The following is a 21,895-nucleotide window of genomic DNA, read 5'->3' on the forward strand; positions in this document are numbered from 1 at the left end:
GCCCACCAGGTCCCTTCACTACAGTCTCTCCATTGTCTGCTGTGAAGCTCGGAGCAGCTGAACGCCTGCGACTCAATATCCAGCTCAGAGACGTTCTGATAAAGACACCAGGGCTGGGAGGTGGTTTCATATCTTTTACCTTGAAAAGATTCTGGCTTTTCCTCCAGTTTTGTTTCTTTCGAGGCCGAAATGCTCACTGACTGGGCAGCGAGCCAGAAAACCTATGGTCAAAAATGTATAATAATAATAAAAATAATAATAATAATAAAAATAATAATAATAATAATAATAATAAAAATCTCTGATTCGCTGGTGTTGCCTGGTTAGAAAGCCTCCGAGACCCAGAGAGTTGCTGACACACAGTTGTCTGTTGCTTGTCTGCAGTGGGTTCTGATTTAATCAGACCTGTAAGAGGTTTAATTAAAGGGAGATGTTGGCTGGGTAATTATGAGCAATTTTCAGTGGCTGCATTATTTGCTTTTTAATTCTCTGTGTGCTGTTTGGGCCGGGGAAGCGAGACAGAGAGAGGCAGGAAAGAAACCAGGCATCCGCATCTGCTCTTCTGATTACCTCGCCTCAGTCTGGCACACGTTTGCTCTTCTCTTCTGCTTGCGTAGTAGATCTTCACACACTAGATCATGTCCCCTCTATCCACCCAATCGATCATCTGCTGTGGCGCTTCTCAGAGGAATTGCCACAGGATCAATGTGTATACAAGGTTTACAACAGTACCACGAAGTTGGACAATGCTCTGCTGTGTAACAGCGCTAATGTGCAAGCAATTCATAACTCTGATCAAAGCTCTGCTTCTTCCTTTGATAATGAATGGCAGGTCAATATTAACAGCATTACTGCGAACAAGGGGGCGGAAATAACAAGCTGCTCAATAAGAGCTCTTGCCTTGGCAGTAAAGCACAAAGAAGAATGAAGACAAACAAACATTTGACAGTTGTTGCCTGGTTCAGTGTGCCGTATGCCATGCGTCCATGTTCCTGTTGTGTCCCGGTATCCATGGTCGATATTCCCCTCCAAGGCTGTGTGACACAGAGATTGTTTGTGGCGAATGGCTCCATTCATAACTGTCCCAGAGCGCCATGCTCTGCGAACGTAACCAGGGACATCAAATGAGATGGTCTGACATGTCAGTGGTGGTATTTAATATTTTGTGTCTGGGGGAACTGTAAACCGTAGCTATCGTTATCTTAACAGATTGCAGGAATACGCAGCCTCTCTGTGCCCCTGTAAGACACAACATCTGCTCGAATTAACCCACATCAAAATAAAAAAGGCACAAAAAATGCTGACGGGTGGGAGCTGGGTGACATCAGCTATCATTTCATCTCTCTGCTTCCTCGCACCTCCTCGAACAGCCGAGACTCACTGACTGTCAGTCCTGCTTCTAGACCTCCAAGATCTGTCTGTTTTTTATTTTTTAGTTCCATTAACTGAACCTTGGCCCTCTTGCCTGTCCCCCAGTCCCCCAGTCTTCATCTGCACCTTGCGAGGAGCTGCTGAGAAAATCTCATACCCACAGCCCGACAACAAGAGAGCAGACTTTATTGACGTAGCCATTGTGAGTACGAAACAAGTCATTTTACTGATCCAGATCACAATCACGTCTCCAGTTGCGGCCAAAGAAAACTATCAGGATCACACACCTCTATCCTAAATCACAAATGACCCCGTGAGCGGACACTACACTCCATCACTCCGTCACTCGTTCACCGTCTCTCTTCCTTTCCCAATAGAAGTACAGAAAGAAGCCAGCAGTTGCCGTCAGGCTGAATGAGACAGCCGCTCCTCGGCTGTCCTGGTAAAGTGCCCCCTTCACTTACACGGGGGTTATTATCAAGGCTGTGCTCTATAATCTGAGACCCAGGCGACACGCAGGACTTCCCAAACAAACAGATACGTATTTGTCATATATGGTAGAAATGTATGATCCTTATACTATCAATGTGCATTGGTATATGTACAGTGCATCCGGAAAGTATTCACAGCGCTTCACTTTTTCCACATTTTGTTATGTTACAGCCTTATTCCAAAATGGATTAAATTCATTATTTTCCTCAAAATTCTACAAACAATACCCCATAATGAAAATGTGAAAGAAGTTTGTTTGAAATCTTTGCAAATTTATTAAAAATAAAAAACAAAAAAAGCACATGTACATAAGTATTCACAGCCTTTGCCATGGCACTCAAAATTGAGCTCAGGTGCATCCTGTTTCCACTGATCATCCTTGAGATGTTTCTACAACTTGATTGGAGTCCACCTGTGGTAAAATCAGTTGATTGGACATGATTTGGAAAGGCACACACCTGTCTATATAAGGTCCCACAGTTAACAGTGCCAGAGCACAAACCAAGCCATGGAGTCCAAGGAATTGTCTGTAGACCTCCGAGACAGGATTGTATCGAGGCACAGATCTGGGGAAGGGTACAGAAAAATGTCTGCAGCATTGAAGGTCCCAATGAGCACAGTGGCCTCCATCATCCGTAAATGGAAGAAGTTTGGAACCACCAGGACTCTTCCTAGAGCTGGCCGCCCGGCCAATTTGAGCGATCGGGGGAGAAGGGCCTTAGTCAGGGAGGTGACCAAGAACCCGATGGTCACTCTTACAGAGCTCCAGCGTGTCTCTGTGGAGAGAGGAGAACCTTCCAGAAGAACAACCATCTCTGCAGCACTCCACCAATCAGGCCTGTATGGTAGAGTGGCCAGACGGAAGCCACTCCTCAGTAAAAGGCACCTGACAGCCCGCCTGGAGTTTGCCAAAAGGCACCTGAAGAACCCTCAGGCCATGAGAAACAAAATTCTTTGGCCTCAATGGTAAGCGGCATGTCTGGAGGAAACCAGGCACCGCTCATCACCTGGCCAATGCCATCCCTACAGTGAAGCATGGTGGTGGCAGCATCATGCTGTGGGGATGTTTTTCAGCAGCAGGAACTGGCAGACTAGTCAGGATCGAGGGAAAGATGAATGTAGCAATGTACAGAGACATCTTTGATGAAAACCTGCTCCAGAGCGCTCTGGACCTCAGACTGGGGCGAAGGTTAATCTTCCAACAGGACAACGACCCTAAGCACACAGCCAAGATAACAAAGTAGTGGCTACAGGACAACTCTGTGAATGTCCTTGAGTGGCCCAGCCAGAGCCCAGACTTGAACCCAAATGAACATCTCTGGAGAGATCTGAAAATGGCTGTGCACTGACGCTCCCCATCCAACCTGATGGAGCTTGAGAGGTCCTGCAAAGAAGAATGGGAGAAACTGCCCACAAATAGGTGTGCCAAGCTTGTAGCATCATACTCCAAAAGACTTGAGGCTGGAATTGGTGCCAAAGGTGCCTCAACAAAGTATTGAGCAAAGGCTGTGAATACTTATGTACATGTGCTTTTTTTGTTTTTTATTTTTAATACATTTGCAAAGATTTCAAACAAACTTCTTTCACGTTGTCATTATGGGGTTTGTTTGTAGAATTTTTAGGAAAATAATTAATTTAATCAATTTTGGAATAAGGCTGTAACATAACAAAATGTGGAGAAAGTGAAGCGCTGTGAATACTTTCCAGATGCACTGTATATATTAAACATATTTGGTATATATTGTATATATATACGTCTGTAATACATTATTGTATTCTAAATAAACAAAAAGGAGTGACATTTTTGGCATACTGATCATATTTTGGTCATACACTCCTACCATACATTTAAAATATACAGGCCTGTTCCCTATGGCGCTGTGGACTGACTCTGCAGAGCTCAATACTGATGCGCAGCCTGTTATTATGATGCCCCTGCAACGCTTTGAAAAGCTGCCCCAGCGTTGGACTGGGCCGCTGCGTGGCATCATTGTGGCGACTGTGGAAAATAAAGTACCGCGCTCCGGCTCCACGCTACGGTGATTACAGTCTTCTCATATGACTCCTGTCTCACGCAGGGGATGGGATTTCAGCAAATTGCTGATTTATGGATATCTCACAGTATACAGGACAGTAAATTAGAGAGTAAAGGAAGATAAGCAGCTGGAACTTCAGGCCCAAGGAACAGGAAGTGGAGACAAATATTATCAGCGAGTTTGTTAGAGCTTTAAGACTTTAAGACATCATCACTGGATGTACATTTTTTATTAATTTACCACACAAAACATATGTGTACGGCGTCAGGTACGTCCCAACAGACAGAGCTCCATCACACAGGTCTACAGAGGTTCAAAAGCAGGGCTGTCTGAGGAGGGGGCAGATGGCGAAGGGTTCAAACAGAAGAGTTCTTCCAGTACAACGGAAATGTGGCGAAACTGGCACGTCAATGCAAACACAGTGTTTTAGAAAGAGAGCCCATCTCACGTGTGCACGGTCCGCAGAAGAGCACAGTGAAGCGTCTTATACAGAGCAATTATACATTTAAAAAATATATGGGATATACATCACATAGTTTAGCCTGTAATCCATATATATCTTCCACCTATCAAATAAATATATACAGATTACACACCCCATATATTTAAAAAAGGGGCCAGTTTGTGCCTGTGACAAATCCACCCTGTGTCTCAAATATGTGTGTGTTCTGCATGGGGTAGTAGAACACATTAAAACAACAACCAGAAGTCACTGCGAAGCAAGGGGCACGCACCAGCTGAGATGCTAACGGCACGGTGACCCTGTTCACAACCCCCCGCCGACGGGCGCAGCGAGTCTGGCTGCAGTCAGAGAGGCGACCTGCCGTTCTCGGGGCTTTCGACCCTGGCGAAAGTAGAGCAGACCCCAGGGTGCACGGCCCTGCTCCAATCGCCGGCCACGAGCTGCTGAGCCGAGACTCTGAGCATGTGGACGCACTGCACGTCCCGGCCCGTCGCCCTGATCTTTCCCCATTTGCAGGAGAGTGTGTCTGGAAATGAAGGCCAACCAAGGTCAGGTCCCATTAAAGAAGAAGTGATGCTCTGATACCATCAACGTTGCCCCTTGCCCCCTCTCGTCTCCTCGCAGGAGACCACAATGACCATGTCAAGGTCATGCCCCACACAGGCACAGGCACGCTTACAGCTGATTGGTCAGGGACCGGTCATGATTACAAACTTCCACACGCTGCTGGCAAAGTGGGTCCAGACCCCCAGCTAGCCTCCCGTTCCTCGCATCTACAAATATTACAGGTGAAAGAATGAAATAGAGTTTAATTAACCACATGAAAGAGTCTGCTTTTGCTACTGTGCAGAGGGAGCTGAGGAAATCTCAACCGTCTGTCTCTGAGCTTCGTGGCTCAGCGTCTGGCCTGGTCAATACTGAGAGCGATAGGACTCCCTTCTTCTTCAGCCTGCAGCCGTTTTAGGATCTGGTCATCCTCCAACGTGTCAAAGATTGCAACAAAAGGAAACGCAAGCCATAACCAATCACGAAAGGGCACAACTTCACCGTCTGAGAATTTAGAGGGAAAAGCAACGACGAACCCGGGCCTCCGGGGAACAGACTTGATAGCTCTTTCACAATTATCACATCGCCCAGATGCAATGAGCCACACACAGGCGACTGCGAACAAAATACATAAATACATACATAAATCACCCCAAACATTGCTCAAGATCTGCCAAAGGAGCTGGCCAATTGATCAGCTCCCAGACACCAATTTACAGCAACGGGTGAGAATTTGTTAATGCCCTTGATAACAGGATAAGCCATTTTAAAATAAAGACCCTCCTCAAAGAGTTACACTGTCTGTCCTCGACACCCTGCACCAGAAAGTGCCCCACGCACAGGGTCAAACTGACAGATGTGCATGTGTTTGAGCAGGCTCCCATTTCAGCTAGGCGTTCTGCTGTCTCTGCTGTGCCACATTGTCTGCTCATCTAATTCTGCTCTGTATTACACCTGGCTGTCCCCTCTGTAGACACGTCCTCTCCCTGCAGGCACTGAAGGGAACCCGTGCCCATTAAACCCAAACCTGGCCGTTTGAAAGCCAGCCTTCGGGAATCATCGCATCATCGGTGCTCAGTCGGTAATTTGACTCCCTGCGCGATGCATATTCTGTTTCACACGGCTCTGTACAACTCTCGGCCGTGGTCTGCGCTTTACAATATCATGTGTCACGTGGGCACAATATGCCAGCAGGAAAAAAATAAAATAAAATAGGCTTCGGCACAAGATTCCTAAAACTGATGCTCGGGCAGGGAACAGCTGACACTTCGGTGTCACACAAAGCTGAGGAGTGCATAGAAACCAACCTCCAACACGTGTAGCCCTTGTGTGCGGCGGATTTTCAATTTTCTAAAGCTATTTTTGGTGAAGCAGTTGCCAACCCAAATAATATTGTAAGGAGAAACCATACTATGACACATAAGGCATAAAAGCACGGGCAAAGGCGAGAGACGGCACATGCACCCACTTTTTCCTGGCTTGGTTTGTTAAAAATAAAAGAATCAATGGAGGAGGGAAGGCGGCCTCCATCGTAGAGATTTGAGGGTGAGCCGACCCTGAATACAGAGGAGCAATGAGTTTAATCCGATCACCAGTACACTCTGTCTCCACAAACCTCACAACAACGCACTGGTTCATAATGGTGCTTCGATGTGTCTTTTACAATCAGACGAACCGCACACTCATTCCCCATATAAAGTGTGTGCCAGCTGTCGTCCACACAATCAGTTCACTCCTTGAAAAGAAAAAGGAAAACGCAACTGTACACAACACAAGCAAAACAAACACACACAGCAGATCTTCAGTGCAGTTGTCCTTGCATTCCTACACTCGCCATGCTGTTCCTCAACTTCTCTACTCTTAACACACACACTCTCTCTCTCTCTCTCTCTCTCTCTCTCACACACACTTTCACACACTCTCTCTCACACACTCTCACTCTCTCTCACACACACTCTCTCTCTCACAGACACACACTAACACTCACACACTCTCTCTCTCTCACAGACACACACTAACACTCTCACACACACACACGCTCTCACACAGTGCTTTTGTACACTTTTTGCATTCAATTGATCCTTTCAGCGTGTTAATCCCACACCCCCCCCCCCCCATCTCCCATTCTGAGCCAGGCATGGACCCGACCGGGCCGTCCAGCTGCTGTTGTGCGGTCAGCCCGCAGGGGGGGTCCAGGTGGACGGTGCGCCGGCTCTCTCGGCTCCTGTGAGCTGCGGAGGCCGTCGATGCCCGCGCTCCGCTCTGGAAGCACGCGAGGAGCCTCTTATTTTCTTGTAGGCTTTAATGACTACAAAGCCCACCTCCCCTCTTTCCCCGCAGCTCCCTCCCTCCCTCCCTCCCTCCCTCCCCTCTCCTCTCTTCTTTAAAAAGAAACGGTAAGCGACTCCGCGCTGGAAATAACCTTCACATGGCTTTCCCAGCTCTCCGACGCTCGCAGACTGCCAGGCTCTTTCACGCACACACACACACACACACGCTCTCTCTCACACACACACAGTCCCCCCCAGCTCTGCCGGCCCCAAACTCACCACCCCGTGCACCAGGAACTCAAACAGTTTGCTCTTGGTAGCTTTGCGGGCTCCCCCAGCCGTCTCCTCTGTAGCCATTTGGTAGCCCTCTTCTTTTCCTCCTTTCTTTTGTTTTCTTTCTTTCTTTCTCTCCTTCCCAACTCAGCTCCCCACTCCTCCTTCCAATACTCCAACCACTCCACTTTTATTCCCTTTACCCTCCTGCCTCTCTCCGTCCCCCCTCTCTCTCTCTCTCTCTCTCTCTCTCTCTCTCTCTCTCTCTCTCTCTCCCAGTCCCTGTGTTTTAAGCGTGTAGCCCAGCCAAGTCCCTCGCTCTGGCTCTCACACTTTGGAGTTGCGCTGCCTCAGAAGCCCGTGGAGGGAGGGCGGGGGTCTGGCAGGGGGGTTCTGGCAGGCCCACCCTCAGGGCCCCCCACGCAGCTGTTGCATTCCATTGGTTGATAAGGGCGCGCTGCGTGACTGGCTGCTGCGCTCTGCTGTTTATGCACTGGCTGGGGAAGTTTGCTTTATAGTTATCCATTCCCCTCTTTCGGTGCTCGGGGCTTCAACTTGACCAGCGAGAGAGAGAGAGAGAGAGAGAGAGAGGTTTCATTCTCAAAAAGGAGCCCGGTGCGTTTAAAGGGGCCACTGTTACTTTTTCGCCACTTCCATTTTGTCATTTTTCTTTTCTCTCTCTCTCGTTGATTAAATGCTCTTAGAGCTCAGAGCCTTGTCAAATCACCCAGAGCTGAAAGCATGGAATATCATCCAAACGTCTGGCAACTTGCCTTGTCTGCATACATACACTAAAAACACTCATTCACTGAGAAAAACTAGTCGGGAAATGAATAATTTCACACCTTCAGACACCTTCGAACACTTGACAGTTACTGAGCCCTGGGACTGTGGAAGCATTTCTCATCACATGACCCACACGTGACAGAATTCAGTTCCTCACACTCCGAGAGCGGTTTCACATGATGCTGCCTTTACGATAACAATACGTCTAATGAATGCGGTCTCTGTGCCGTTCCTCTCCGGAGGTCCGGTGGGAGCTGCTGTGAAGCAGTCTGAGCGTCAACACCAAACACGTTCCTAAAATAAACTAAAGAAGGGAAAACTAGACAAAACACACTCCAAAAAACAAACAAAGAAAACGTTACCTCGCCACATCAAAGCTGAAGGAAATCTGTACACTTTTCTTTTCCCTCCCTGAAACTAGAACTAACCCTAATGACTGAAGGGTTTGGGTTACACGGGGAGCCGCCGCGCTGCCGGGGCGCTCACACTGAAGACGTGTTTATTTACACAAGTAATTTCTCTGTTTAATACCAGGAGGACAAGGAATGTCTTTCCAGGCTCACACAGTAATTCGAGACTCTTTGCAATCATCCAACGCGTAACGGGCGTGTTTTCACTGACCGCAACAAACAAGCATCGCGGATATCGGTGTCGCTCTGAAACCTAAAAAATCGACTTATCGGCAGATCTATAGTACACATAGAGGGATTCCCTACAATCTTTCAAAGCAGGTGTGGTGTGTGGAGAGCAGTACATTAGCCTGGAGATGTGGATGAGCCTTCAGATCACTGGCCTTCTTCAGTTTTACTTTTTTGGTAGATTCTTATGCAAGAAACTGGAAAAAAAAGAAGCGTTCCTGTGGATGAATTAATTGTGAAGAGATATATCCATAATATGAAGAGAGATATTTCTTGGACCCTACGAGTCTGTGAGCGGCCCGGCTTCACCCACGGACAGGAAGCCATCCTGCTGAAGCCAGGCCACTGCTTGAGCTCATTCAAGAGCAGCCTGGATGCGATTCTTAGATCACTACAATGAGGGTGAATCTGTCTCTTGTTCTCATGCATCTCTGGGGGACAGTGTTCTCCTAACTATGAGGAACAGCCTGGTCAGGAACATCACCACAGACCCTGATCTACAGCTGATGGACAGATACCTACACATGTGGCCACAGCACACAGTGGAAGGCCTGAGCTGGTGACGGGTTTGGGGGGGGGGGTGCTGTGCTGCACTTCCCACAGTTTATTTATTTGTAATGCCCCCCCCCCTCACATTTACTTCCTTGGATGTCTTCCTGAGGATCCTCAGCTGAGTTGTGGACTGTGGACTGTCTCGTCCCTAAAAGACTTAATGAAGACAGTTGTCTTGGGATCCCGCAGTTCCCCGGCAGGACGTTGTCAGTCTCACTGCACCCCCGCTGGATCTCACATCCATTATGGCCAGAGCACCACAAAGCTCAGAGTGTGTAGGGTGACTTTACACCCATAACGAATCAAAGCAGGACCCCCAAGGTCACAGCCCGCCCCGTAGGCTGACCGAGGCACTGAATACTCCCAGCTGCAATAGGCTCTACTGTGTATTCCTCTGTGTATCACAGAAAAAACAAACAAACAAGACGAAAACCACGTCTCCGTTCTCTCCAGCACTGCAGCATCTCCTCCTGTTGTTGTCCTCACTTGCGTCTGCTGCCGAGTTCATCCTCAGCACCAGTAGGCCTGGCTCAACTCCTTATGCACAGCTGGGGCTGGTCTCACAGAACCAGCGCTGGCGTTCTGATCAAGGACTGGAACAAGAGGCACCGACACGGAATTGGCCTCCATATAGGACCCGTTTTGTGTACGAAGCAGAAGAGGCAGTGGGTCCTACTCTCTGTCTATGTGCCATGCTTACCCGAGGGGGGGTGGGGTGCCTCTGAGGGACAGAACACAAACAGAAGCCCGATGCGACTCCAGCCGTGGACGTGGGCAGCCCTGGGAACGACAGCAGCAAGGGCGGCTGCTGCACCGGTGTCTCGTGAAACAGCAGCAAGTGATCTTGAACCTTGACAGACACGCGCAGCGGTATTGAGTCTGAGACGGGGGCCAGATCTGAAACAGGAGTGCAGGGCAGTGTGCGCTGACAGGCCGCTGCGCTCGGGGGTGCGCTGCAGCAGCCGCGCACTGTTTCCCTGCCAAGCGTCCAATCTGGGAAAGTTTCAAGATATCTGTCATGGGATAATTACGACATGGAAAATTTCCAGAAAAAACAAAAAATCCAATTCCGAAAAGGTTACTTTATTCACACACACACACACACACACACACACACACACACACACACACACACAGACACACACACACACACACACACACACACACACACACACACACACACAGACAAACAGACACAGACACACAGACAAACAGACAGACACACACACACACACACACACAGACAAACAGACACAGACACACAGACAAACAGACAGACACACACACACACACACACACAGACAAACAGACACACACACACATACACACACAGACAAACAGACACAGACACACACACAGACAAACAAACAGACAGACACACACACACACACACACACACACACACACACACAGACAAACAGACAGACACACACACACACACACACACACAGACAAACAGACACACACACACACATACACACACAGACAAACAGACACAGACACACACACAGACAAACAGACAGACACACACACACACACACACACAGACAAACAGACACACACACACACATACACACACACATACACACACACACACAAACAGACACACACACAGACAAACAGACACACACACATACACACACAGACACACACACATACACACACACACACAAACAGACACAGACACACAGACACACACACACACACAGACACACACACATACACACACACACACAAACACAGACACACAGACACATACAGACAAACAGACACAGACACACACACAGACAAACAGACAGACACACACACACACACACAAACAGACAGACACACACACACACACACACACAGACAAACAGACAGACACACACACAGACAAACAGACAGACACACACACACACACACACAGACAAACAGACAGACACACACACACACACACAGACAAACAGACACACACACACAGACACACACACACACATACAGACAAACAGACACAGACACACACACAGACAAACAGACACACACACACACACACACACTGGATCGTGAGCACAGCCCCCCCGTGGACTCAGAGTTGAGACCCACACCAGGAATGCCTGTGAAAACGTCTTGTTGTTCTCTAGCTGTTTTCTCACAATGGGAACAGCCAGGTTCCTGCGAGAGTCAGGGCTGCGATTGACCCTGTGGGAAAACTGTGCTGCTGGGCTTCCTCTGTCCCTGCGACGAACACTCACCAACTCCACACATTCAAACTCTCACAACTACACAGAGACATCTCCCTGTCCGTCTGTCCCTCTCTCGTCCTCGTGTGTGTGTGTGTGTGTGTGTGTGTGTGTGTATGCAATCAACGGATACTTGAAGAAGTCAAAAGTTATGTCTACGCTGGACAACAAATCAGCACAGATGGAGTTATTAGCGAAGAAATCGAAAGAAGACTGAAAACGGGTTGGAGTGTGTTTGGAAGAAACAGCTGCTGAAAGGAAATTACCCACTTTCCGGAAGAGATAAATGCACATGACCGGAGCTCACCTATGGCTGTGAAACCTGGTCACTTAATGTGAAAATCATACAAATCTGCAGACGACACAAAGGAGCATGGAGAGATGTGTGCCTGGAATAACATGAAGAGAGAAAAACCTGGGCCAAATTTCCAATTATTTCAAATACTCTTCCAAAATCTTATTTTCAAAATTATCAATTGTATCCTGTTCCACAATTTGTTTTTGTTTTTTTTAGTATTGGCATTTGCAAATACTTCAAATATGTATTTCCACAAGTATTTGATATTCTGTGCTTTCAACAATTTGTATTTCAATGTATGGGTTGCACTGAAAACACAACCTCATCACAGCAAACTCAGCACAACAACAAAGAAGGTTTGTTGGATGGATTACTGACACATCGAGACGCCCATTGAAAGTAAATGTTGAGATGCAGAGTCTCTATCTTCTCTGTTGTGTTTTGGCCACATCTATCTTGTAGTTAATCTGCTCACAATATCATGATTGGCACTGGCTATGAGTGTTGTGTGTGGTAGGTAGATATTTTTCCAGCAGTACACACAGCGGCTCAACTTTAAATAACAAACCCATTTGTCTTTCCTTGTCTCGTCTCCTCCCCTCGTCTTAATTAGAGTGACTTTGGGGACAGACAGAATATTTTTCTCTCGCTCTCCTTGTCGGGACTGTGTTAGGAATCTCACATTGTGTCTTTAATCTTCTTATGTTGTGTTACTGTTGTGCTAAATTTTTTGTTTGTTGTGATGTCCCAATAAGGTTATATTTTCAAATATTGATTCAAATACAAATTACTGACAATGGAGAATATCAAATACTAGTGAAAACACATAATTGAAGTATTAGCAAATACATAGCAATACTTTTAAAAGGTATTTTCAATACAGTCAATTAGTAATTGTCAAACAGGATACAATTTGTAATTGAGACACAATACAGAGAGACGTGGCCTGATGGGTCAATGGCGCCCCCTGCTGGTGGGAATGAACATACAGACACCCTGGTACTGGGGGTCTGGGTCAGCAGTACCAATCTGCAGCCTCCAGATGGCAGAAATAGCCGGGACGCCGACAGCAGCTCTGGTTCACAAAATCTTCCACACAATAATGCACATTTTTGAAAAAACGAAAGAACAGATCAGATCGCTACAAAAAACAGCTGTTCATGTCTCTGTCCTGATGCTGTGAAAGCACTCCTGTGTCTACTTCCTGTTGACCCCCGACTCCCTTCAAGGACTGCAGCCCAGCCAACCCCTTCCTTGTTGTGACGCCAGACAGAGAATTTTTATTATTTTTATTATTATTTTTTGTCATTTAGCTGACGCTCTTATCCAGGGCGACTTACATTTGTACCCATTTATACAGCTAGGCAGTTTACTGGAGCAATCTAAGTGAAGTACCTGCTCAAGGATACAACAGCACTGCCCCACCCAGGATTTGGGCCCACAACCTTCCAGTCATGAGTCCAGAGCCATAACCACTACTCCACAGTGCTACAGTGCTAGAATTGGTGCAGGATCTCTAAGTCCCACTTTCCTTTTCACTTTCTCATTACACGGCTTTTGCCCTTTTACAGGCCGGGGGGGGCCGAGACCCTCTCACTTCATACCAGAGGAATTCCGCACCGAGCTTCTGTTTCGACATGTGCTCCTGACTGAACCCCCGCCACCCTCGTCCAAACAACGCTCCGCTCCGCCCTCCCCTCAGCTCAACACACAACACCTCAGTGAAGATACTGCATCGCATTGATCTCTTCTGCAGGAGATATTTAGATAATGTTGTTTACCCTACACAGAAAGGTCTGGAATCCATCACCTTGCCTTGTCTTTGTGCCGGTGTGAGTCCATCTCTGACCTCTCCCAGACAGAGGCATCTCTCCCGTCACACGCGGGCTCGGCTGGCCACACACAGCGCTTCCTCACAGCTGCAACGCGTCACGTGACTCGGAGGAGGTGTGACCCATCATCCCACCCTCTGAGCTCTGGGTTTGCTCAGGAACGCTCTCTCTTGTCAGTGGAGATATCTGAGTCTTGAATGACACTGCAGCCAGAATAAGCCAGAATAAGACCCCCCCCCCCCCCCCCGGCTTCTGGGTTTAGGGCACATCACATTAATGGTCTCTGTTCGATGAATAAGGGTGACATCAATTGTGCAGGAAGGCCACATTTTTCTGTAAATGGAACTGCAATGTTTACACCGTGAAAAATACAAAAAAAAAAATACAATGGCATTTGTTTTTTGGGATAATTCAGGCAATTTGTAGATAAACATCTGACTAGTTTGCTCCTGTTCACTCCATTGTTCAGGCTTCTGTCCCCTGATATTAAGAAACATTAAGGTATTAAGTGAAATTATTAAATCAAAAACAAGCTCACACACGAGTCCATGCTGTCAGAACAATGGGCGGTACTGCGCGGGCCGAGGGCTCTGTGGCATCTCAGGCAGGAGCGATTGTCTCCTAAGGATGTCATGACTAGGGATGAGAGGCCGAGACAGGGAGAGGAAGAAATGTACTGAAAAGCAGTGGGGGGTGGGGTTAAGTGAGGAAGAAAGAAAGGAAGAGTGCCTTTCTCCTCAAGATCTTGAAACGCAGCACTTGTGGCGTCCTGAAACCCGGTCGTGCTGCACTCAGTGCTCGGCTTGGTTGTACAGTCAGGCAGTCGCTGTCCTCCTCCGTCTCGTCTCTCCGCTGTGTTTCTGCCCCACTTTCTTCTAAATCTCATACATTTTGCATGCGGAAAAGATTGCAGCCACATTACCGGGGCTTATTATATATTTATTTCTGTACGCGTCTGTGTCCACGGCCCCGCACTGCGCCAGTCCGGCCACTTTGATAACGTTCAGCTCATTCATGATTCTGGACACGGGACAGGTTTGCAGTCAGACCCATGCAGTCAGTCGCGTTCATTGGCTTCTCACGTCTGTAGACGACACGATGCATGTGTCTGCGCTGGATGTTTACGCGGTGGCCAATAACCCCTCTGTGTACAACAACACTGAAAAAAAGCCAGCATCTGGGGAATCCTTACTGTTACATTTATATTGCCCGCTCACCAGACTGCGAAATGAGGTCACTCGGTCAATCTCTCTAGAACACTGACGTTTCCTCTTCTCTGACTTAAGCCAAGCGCAAAAGCCGATAGGAGACACAGGTCTTGAACAGGTCTGGGGGAAATAAAGCATCAGTAACTGCCTGCAGCCACACATGCAAATAATGTCCTACCCGGCTGACAGTGACGCAACCTTTTCCTCGGGGTCGGGGTTTCTCCACATCAAAGAAGAAAAAAGAAATCCTTCTCTTCTGTGACATCTGAGTCTGCGAAGGGAGACAGCTTTACATCTTGATATTATAGGCTGTCAGCGGCTGCACATGCAGGCAGTGTGGGCTCTCGGTCTGCAGCGCTCACCGGCTGACAGGCCCCTGGCACGGACTGCCGTTCACACGTCAGGGCAGACAGCGCGGGACAAGATGCAGTACTGGGTTTCTTTCCTGCCCGGCTCTGGTGTTAGGCTACTTAATTGGACTTATTACATGGTTAAGTGGATTAATTTAATACTTCTCTCGAAGGAGTTCTGTGAGTCGCCAAGTACACTTAAGCTGTGTGCACACAAATTATATTGTAGAACAAATCATAACGTAGCCCAACGGAGGAAATAATTACACAAGGCCAGGAAACTGAGAACAAAACAAACAAAACGAGACCCACGGAGGGCACCCAAAAGCCGACTTTGACAGCCCTGATCTAATCTGGACGTTTAGAGACAGGGAAGCTTGGCAAAGTCGCCAGTCTCATGAACCGGACCACAGAGCCACAGTATGATGACCAGCCCTCTTCAGGGAGCCCCAGGGAGTGAAACATCTCCCACACGCAGGACGCAGCATTTGGCCGCAATGGGTCAAGGGCCATTTAGGGCTGTGCAGCTCAGGCGTTCAGAGCCGAACCTGTACACCAACACTACAGCTAAACCTGCTGTTCCTCATAAGACAACACTGGGATTGTATTGGAGATGCTTGTCTTTGTGTCCTCAATAACTTTACAGGACAGAAACCCAAATGCTGGTGAGACAGCAACTCCCTGCCCAGGGCCCGAACGCATTGGCAGGGTTTCTGAGCCCGTTATCCCCGCTGTCAGTCTGTGTATTTCGGTTTGGCACCAGGCTAGCTCAGGAAGTTAATGACCTTTCACAGCTCAGGTGCCCAGAGTTCAGAATTAGCCTGATCTCCAGTGAGATCCCCCCGTGCCGAAGCACTCTGAGGGAGAGAGGGAGAGAGAGAGAGAGATAAGAGGGAAAGGGATTGGCAGCCATGTCCGTGCTGCTGCACACCCACGCGGTGGTGATAAGAGGTCCCAGGGGCACACTTTTGTTCCGCCACTCATTCCTAATCACTGCCATCATGACAGACTTCTTGACAGGTATACGGCCTTCTGTCATGCAGGCATGTTTCTCCAGGCCTCACCCCTCCCGAACTCCCCGTCTTAATCTGTTCCAAAGAAACACTTAAAATACTGAAAATGTAGAACACATTTGTCACAGGCGCTCATTCCTCCTAGCGGGCTTTGAAAGTGCGAGGCTCCCATCATCATCATTAGCACTTACAGTCAGAATCACAGCGGCTGGATTGTGACATTTTTGGATTTGTTTTGCTTTTGAATAAAACAAACCAAAAAAAGCCAGATTGCGATTTCAGTTTTCACTACACCGCCGCAAGCACTACAGTGCGTCATTCGCTACGGGTCTCCAGTGTGTCTCTCTTACACACAACTCACACACAGCCCAGTCTTACACACTGTGCAACAGAACGTGACTTCTTGTGTTTTAAATTACTTGGGGGAACTTAAAGACAGAAAGTCGTGTTAATAAGGACCGAAAAGCACTTTGCTGAGGATCCCAGCGCCACCCACAATTATAAACCCAGAGTATTGTAATCCAATCAGTCATAAAACAATCAAACACCAAAGAAAAACAACCCATTCCCCGCAATTGAACAACATCCCTACAAAAACCTACCGACAGTCGAGTGTGAGGGGGCCAAGCGTGCTGCCAGTCACAAACCCCCTTCTCAGGCCCCCCCTCTCTTGAACACCAACTGCACCAAATGGTAATGTCCCACTCAGCATGAGAACAGAGGGGGGAAAAACTGCACAGGGGTTCAAAGGGGCGAGCGGTCAAAGTCAGCCGCGATCGGCTCGCCGGCGACTCTCGAGCCTGTGCGGTTGGGGGCGGGAGAGGAGCCTGGACCTCGACTTGCATCCTGGGAGCATGGCACAGGGGCCCAGAGCGAGCTCTCTGGAAGGTGACCGCGCCACACAACCCACTCGGACCAGCTGGTTCGGGTCTGCGTGTGGAGGAAGGTCACTTTCTGACCGTGATTCAGGCTTGGTCTGAAGGAGAGAGCGTTACGAGTTGGTGGCGTAGAGACAAGTGGTGGTGGGAGTAAGTTAGTTTTATTTATTTGTATGCATGTTTTTTCGGTCTGTAAGTTACAGGTTAGAGGGGACGGGGGACAAACACAATCTACATTCCTCCCCGAGAGCCAAACTCTTTGCAGAATCTAAGGCGATAGTCTGAAATGTCAGAGCCTCCTACAGTCCGTGCTGCTGGCTGGGACGACAATTGGAGACTAAGAACACCTTTGGCTTCCCCTCCAGTGCTGCTGAGAGAACGCACCCCGACTGACAGGAAGATCCGTCAGACACGAAACGTCCGCCCTGCGTCATTGTTTGGTTCGAGGTTAAGTTCATGTCTACATGTTGTAATTTCCTTGTGTTGCAGATGTGTTGTTGTTTTTCAAAAAGGGCTTTGTGTGTCTGGAAAAGCCACCCGGCTACAGAGACCCGGCTCTTTCATATAAGCAAGTCATTTGTTTTTAATCGGCCTGTTCTGACTGATAAACAGTTGGTCTAATGCTGTCTGAGATAGATTATGCAGGTAACATGGATGTCCCCCTGCCCGTATAATCATCGTAGACAACCATGTGAGCTTGCTCCGGATGATCCCCTCGGTGCGAGCCTCTGCCGGGCCGCAGCCCAGTCACGGTGTCTGAGCCAGGGAGTGGGCAGGACGCTGTTGACAGGATCTGTCTGGGTGGGGATTTATTTCTGTTATGGATCAGCGTGTAATAACTACAGTTTGCTTGCCGTCACCGGGATGAACGACAGGTCAAGGAAATCCCAGACCGATGGGAAGCATGGAAAATATGGCATGAGATGGTGGCCTGGTAGATGCCTCTTGCTTTGGCTCATTGAAGACTGTACCACGATCAAAGTCTGTCGTTTTCCGTGAGAGACAAGGCAGAAACATACATTACCAAATTAAGTGTTATATTTGCTGCAAAAGAATCACTAAAAGACCATCATCTTCACTCTATTGGTCATGATAAACAACCTTTAGGACAGAGACGTACATGCTAACTGCTTCACACAGACCTAAATGTAAGGTTTATATTGCTGACTGGGCTACAATAATGTCATGCATACAAACTAAAATACACACACATGCAAACACACGTGTAACTGATTCACCTCTTCCTTAGTTTATCAAATGGGAAGACCGTGGACCAAAACCCCATAGAAACTAAGAAGTTAAAAAAAATCCTGAATCATTTTCATCTAATTTCAGAATCACTGCCGTGAAATCACCCTTTCAGAGCCGTCACTCCGAAAGCCAGGATTCAAATCATTCACTTGAAGGAGAAGCATCCGTTTGAGATAATCCATCTTTCACCTTCCACTGCACCGCGGAAACAATGCTACAGGAAGAAGACAAGATGCACAAACACAGAAGAGCACAGTGGGGAACCAGGAGAGCTCGAAAGCATTCCCATTTAAACTGCAATAAAGACGGTACATTAGTGTCCATGATAGTGTGTGATTTTACGTGCATGTACATCAGAAGCAGAGATGTACAGGGACAGAGTTACCATCACTATTCCTGTGCATCATCTGAATACCTCAACGCTGCACACGTGACGTTTAGTACATACGAACATAAGAACATCAAAGAGTGTCTAATCGAGAGGAGCCATTCACCCCTTCATGCTCGTTTGGTGTCCATTAATAACTAAGTGATCCAAGGATCCTATCCAGTCTGTTTTTGAATGTTCCCAGATTGTCTCTTCAGCCACATCGCTGGGGAGTTTGTTCAGATTGTGACGCCTCTCTGTGTGAAGAAGTGTCTCCTGTTTTCTGTCTTGAATGCCTTGAAGCCCAATTTCCATTTGTGTCCCCGGGTGCGTGTGTCCCTGCTGATCTGGAAAAGCTCCTCTGGTTTGATGTGGTCGATGTCTTTCATGAGTTTGAAGACTTGGATCAAGTCCCCACGTAGTCCCCTCTGTTCCAGGGTGAAAAGGTTCAGTTCCTCAGTCTCTCAGTAGGACTTTCCCTTCAGACCTGGAATAAGTCTGGTTGCTCTCCTCTGAACTGCCTCTAGAGCAGCGATATCCTTCTTGATATAGTAGGTTTGTTTAATTTTGGATGAGCGCAGTGGAAGTGGAACAGCACAGAACAGAGAAGTCTGATTCGCACGCTTTGTTTGTGAGACACAATTAAATGTTGCCACACTCCCGACCGTGCCTAAAATGATCCAAAAAGATCAATACAATCAGTCGGGGTTTCTCCAATACGGGCGAGAAACCCTTCAAGCTCACACAGCTTTGTGCAATCTTACAATCTCATTACACTCTCATGATCGCATTAAGTCAAGAGGTGGATTTAAAAGCGCTGTATACAAACCCATTGAAACGAAAACCAGTTTAACCCTCACCCTGTACCACATTTTCTTACTTACTGGTCTTACTGGTCTTGAATTTGCACACTAAAGGGCAGTGGTGTAAAAACTACTTAATTAGGCTTGGTGGGTATGTTCACTGGACGATCGCTTATAATAATTCCTACTGTAGCCTATATATTCCACATTTGAAACCAATACCACATAAGCCCACTAGATGATGCTAAGATGCAAGTCAATTTTTCTTTTAATAGCTTTTTTATTATTTAAGCCTGTGGGTTATTGGACACTCCCCAGTCCAACACTAGGACACACAACAGAAGTTACATAATCATATTTAACAATACTTATTAACACATCACGCAATAACAGTCATGGCTGAGGAAATGCCAGCTCTCTGTATGGCGCTCGTACCGGAGTCTGCCGATTAGCAATTATATTATTCTGTTCAGCCCTGTTCTGTATTCTCCCAGTCTTGGGATGCATTAGACCCCCATCTTCCCAGCAGCTCTCTGTAAAGGAAAGCTTCCAATCCATTACCTAATCAGCAGGGTTTTGGCACGGCTACTGCTGGTCTTTAATTATTCAGTGGCTTGTTACTCAGTGCCGAGCGAATCAGCAGCTGCTGCCGGCTCCAGCGATCTGGGTCTCGTAGCTCGCAATTCCAGCAGAAATTAATTTACCGCTCTCTCTGTTGTTGAATCTCTCTTTCAAATCACTACCTGGTCCCTTTTCATTCTGAATAAATCCCTGCCAACCTTATTTCTTTGCGTTTGTTTTCTGTGAAGCAGCTTGAGATTTGGCAGCACTATTTCTGCTCTGTGAGTCTGTTTCTCTGGCTGGTGGTGAGGTGCAGTATGGGTAGTTACTGGCCATGCATGCAAAGCTCGAGCACTTAATGCACAGTAAAGTGTGCTGTAACCCAGGGAACAACGTTTAATGGAAGAATTGCACCAGGCAGGCTTCAGTGTTTCATGAGGATTTTAAACCGTCACTTCCTTGCATTGTTTCCTGGAGACACATGCTCACTGTAGCTGTTGAAAAGAACAACATAATTCTACGCTTAGTCAACTCAAAATCAATCCAGGTTTCGATTCAGGCACTTTTTCTCTACAAACATTGTGGTCAAAGTATAGATTTCATTTTTTTTTTTAAAGAGAAGTGACATTTTTGTTACATTTTCCAAGGAAAAAAGGTTGGTCATGAGGGCGAAACATTTTACCAAACCAATCATTTGACTCAACAAATAATTATATTCCATGGCAGTTTCAGCAGTAAAGCCCCAGAGGGCAGCACTGAGACACACAGTTACTCACACACTTTCTAGACCTCAAGAAATTCAAGTTGTTGTCCTTTACTGAAATCTGAACGGATAACATCTGCTCTACCCGGTGCAAAAAAAAAGACGCTAATGCAGAGAAGACCACTGTATTCACCACAAACTGTTTTGCTTTGGGTCTGTTTGTTATCCGCTGCTCCTTGTCAGAAATGAGGGAAAGATGGCATCCAAGATACAGCAGGATATTTCAGCCTCTAGCAAGAAGCTCAAGCTTGGTTGCCAATGGACTTTCCAGCACCACAGTGATCCACCAGAACTAAATTGGATAGGGGAGCTCCAGACATCCAATGGAAAGATATGGACTGCAGACAGCCACAGTGCACAAGCACAAGCTAGAGCAGGAGTGAAATATATCTGACAAGATGAGCTACCAAAAAGCCACAGAAAATGCCTCCTTTATTATTAACCATGACAAAAGAGTATTCACAAAGCACTGGTTGCCCAGGGCAATTTGAACATTGGCAATATTTTTGACACATTGACACATAGAATATCAATAGTTATTACTTTTTGAATGATTTGCATCTAAAATATTCTCATGCTGTTTTAGTATTCAAAAGGGGTATGAATCTGGGGGCTGCTGTATATGTGCAGAAGAGCAGGAGGCGTTCAGGGCTGCTTAACATCAAATACGATAAAACCGGTAGCCAACCTGACACCACGATCCCAGGAGGAGGAATGCGCTCACTGGGAAGCAATGATACGCTGAAGATACACTAATCATCACTAACACTCTGTAATTCTGAGCAGAGCCACAAGAGATGATCGAGGGACAGGAGCCGGGGACCGTTTGAGACCCTAATGAGTCTGATAGTCATAAATTAAATGTAGGACGGGAACTCCTGAAGCGAGCGCAGAGTCTTAAATCTGGTTTTCCTAGTAAACC

At 47.3% G+C, this 21,895-nt stretch overlaps 1 protein-coding gene across 8 annotated transcripts in view; it reads right to left on the reverse strand.

Moving 5' to 3' along the window:
* Positions 1-21,895, reverse strand: part of LOC136762380 (SWI/SNF-related matrix-associated actin-dependent regulator of chromatin subfamily D member 3) — a 69,588-nt gene that overhangs the window by 34,946 nt on the left and 12,747 nt on the right. For 4 of the 8 annotated variants that reach the window (XM_066716237.1, XM_066716236.1, XM_066716234.1 and 1 more), the window contains exon 1: positions 7,458-7,741. The exons of 1 other annotated variant lie outside the window; for it this stretch is intronic. In XM_066716237.1, coding sequence (XP_066572334.1) covers positions 7,458-7,535 — 78 coding nt within the window. In that variant the 5' untranslated portion in view covers positions 7,536-7,741. Of the gene's footprint in view, positions 1-7,457; positions 7,743-21,895 lie in introns of those variants that run through there. 3 more of the 8 variants (XM_066716233.1, XM_066716231.1, XM_066716238.1) reach the window with 2 other exon arrangements.

The sequence above is a fragment of the Amia ocellicauda genome, chromosome 2 (genome assembly GCF_036373705.1).
Source record: "Amia ocellicauda isolate fAmiCal2 chromosome 2, fAmiCal2.hap1, whole genome shotgun sequence".
In the NCBI taxonomy this organism is placed as follows: Eukaryota; Metazoa; Chordata; class Actinopteri; order Amiiformes; family Amiidae; genus Amia; species Amia ocellicauda.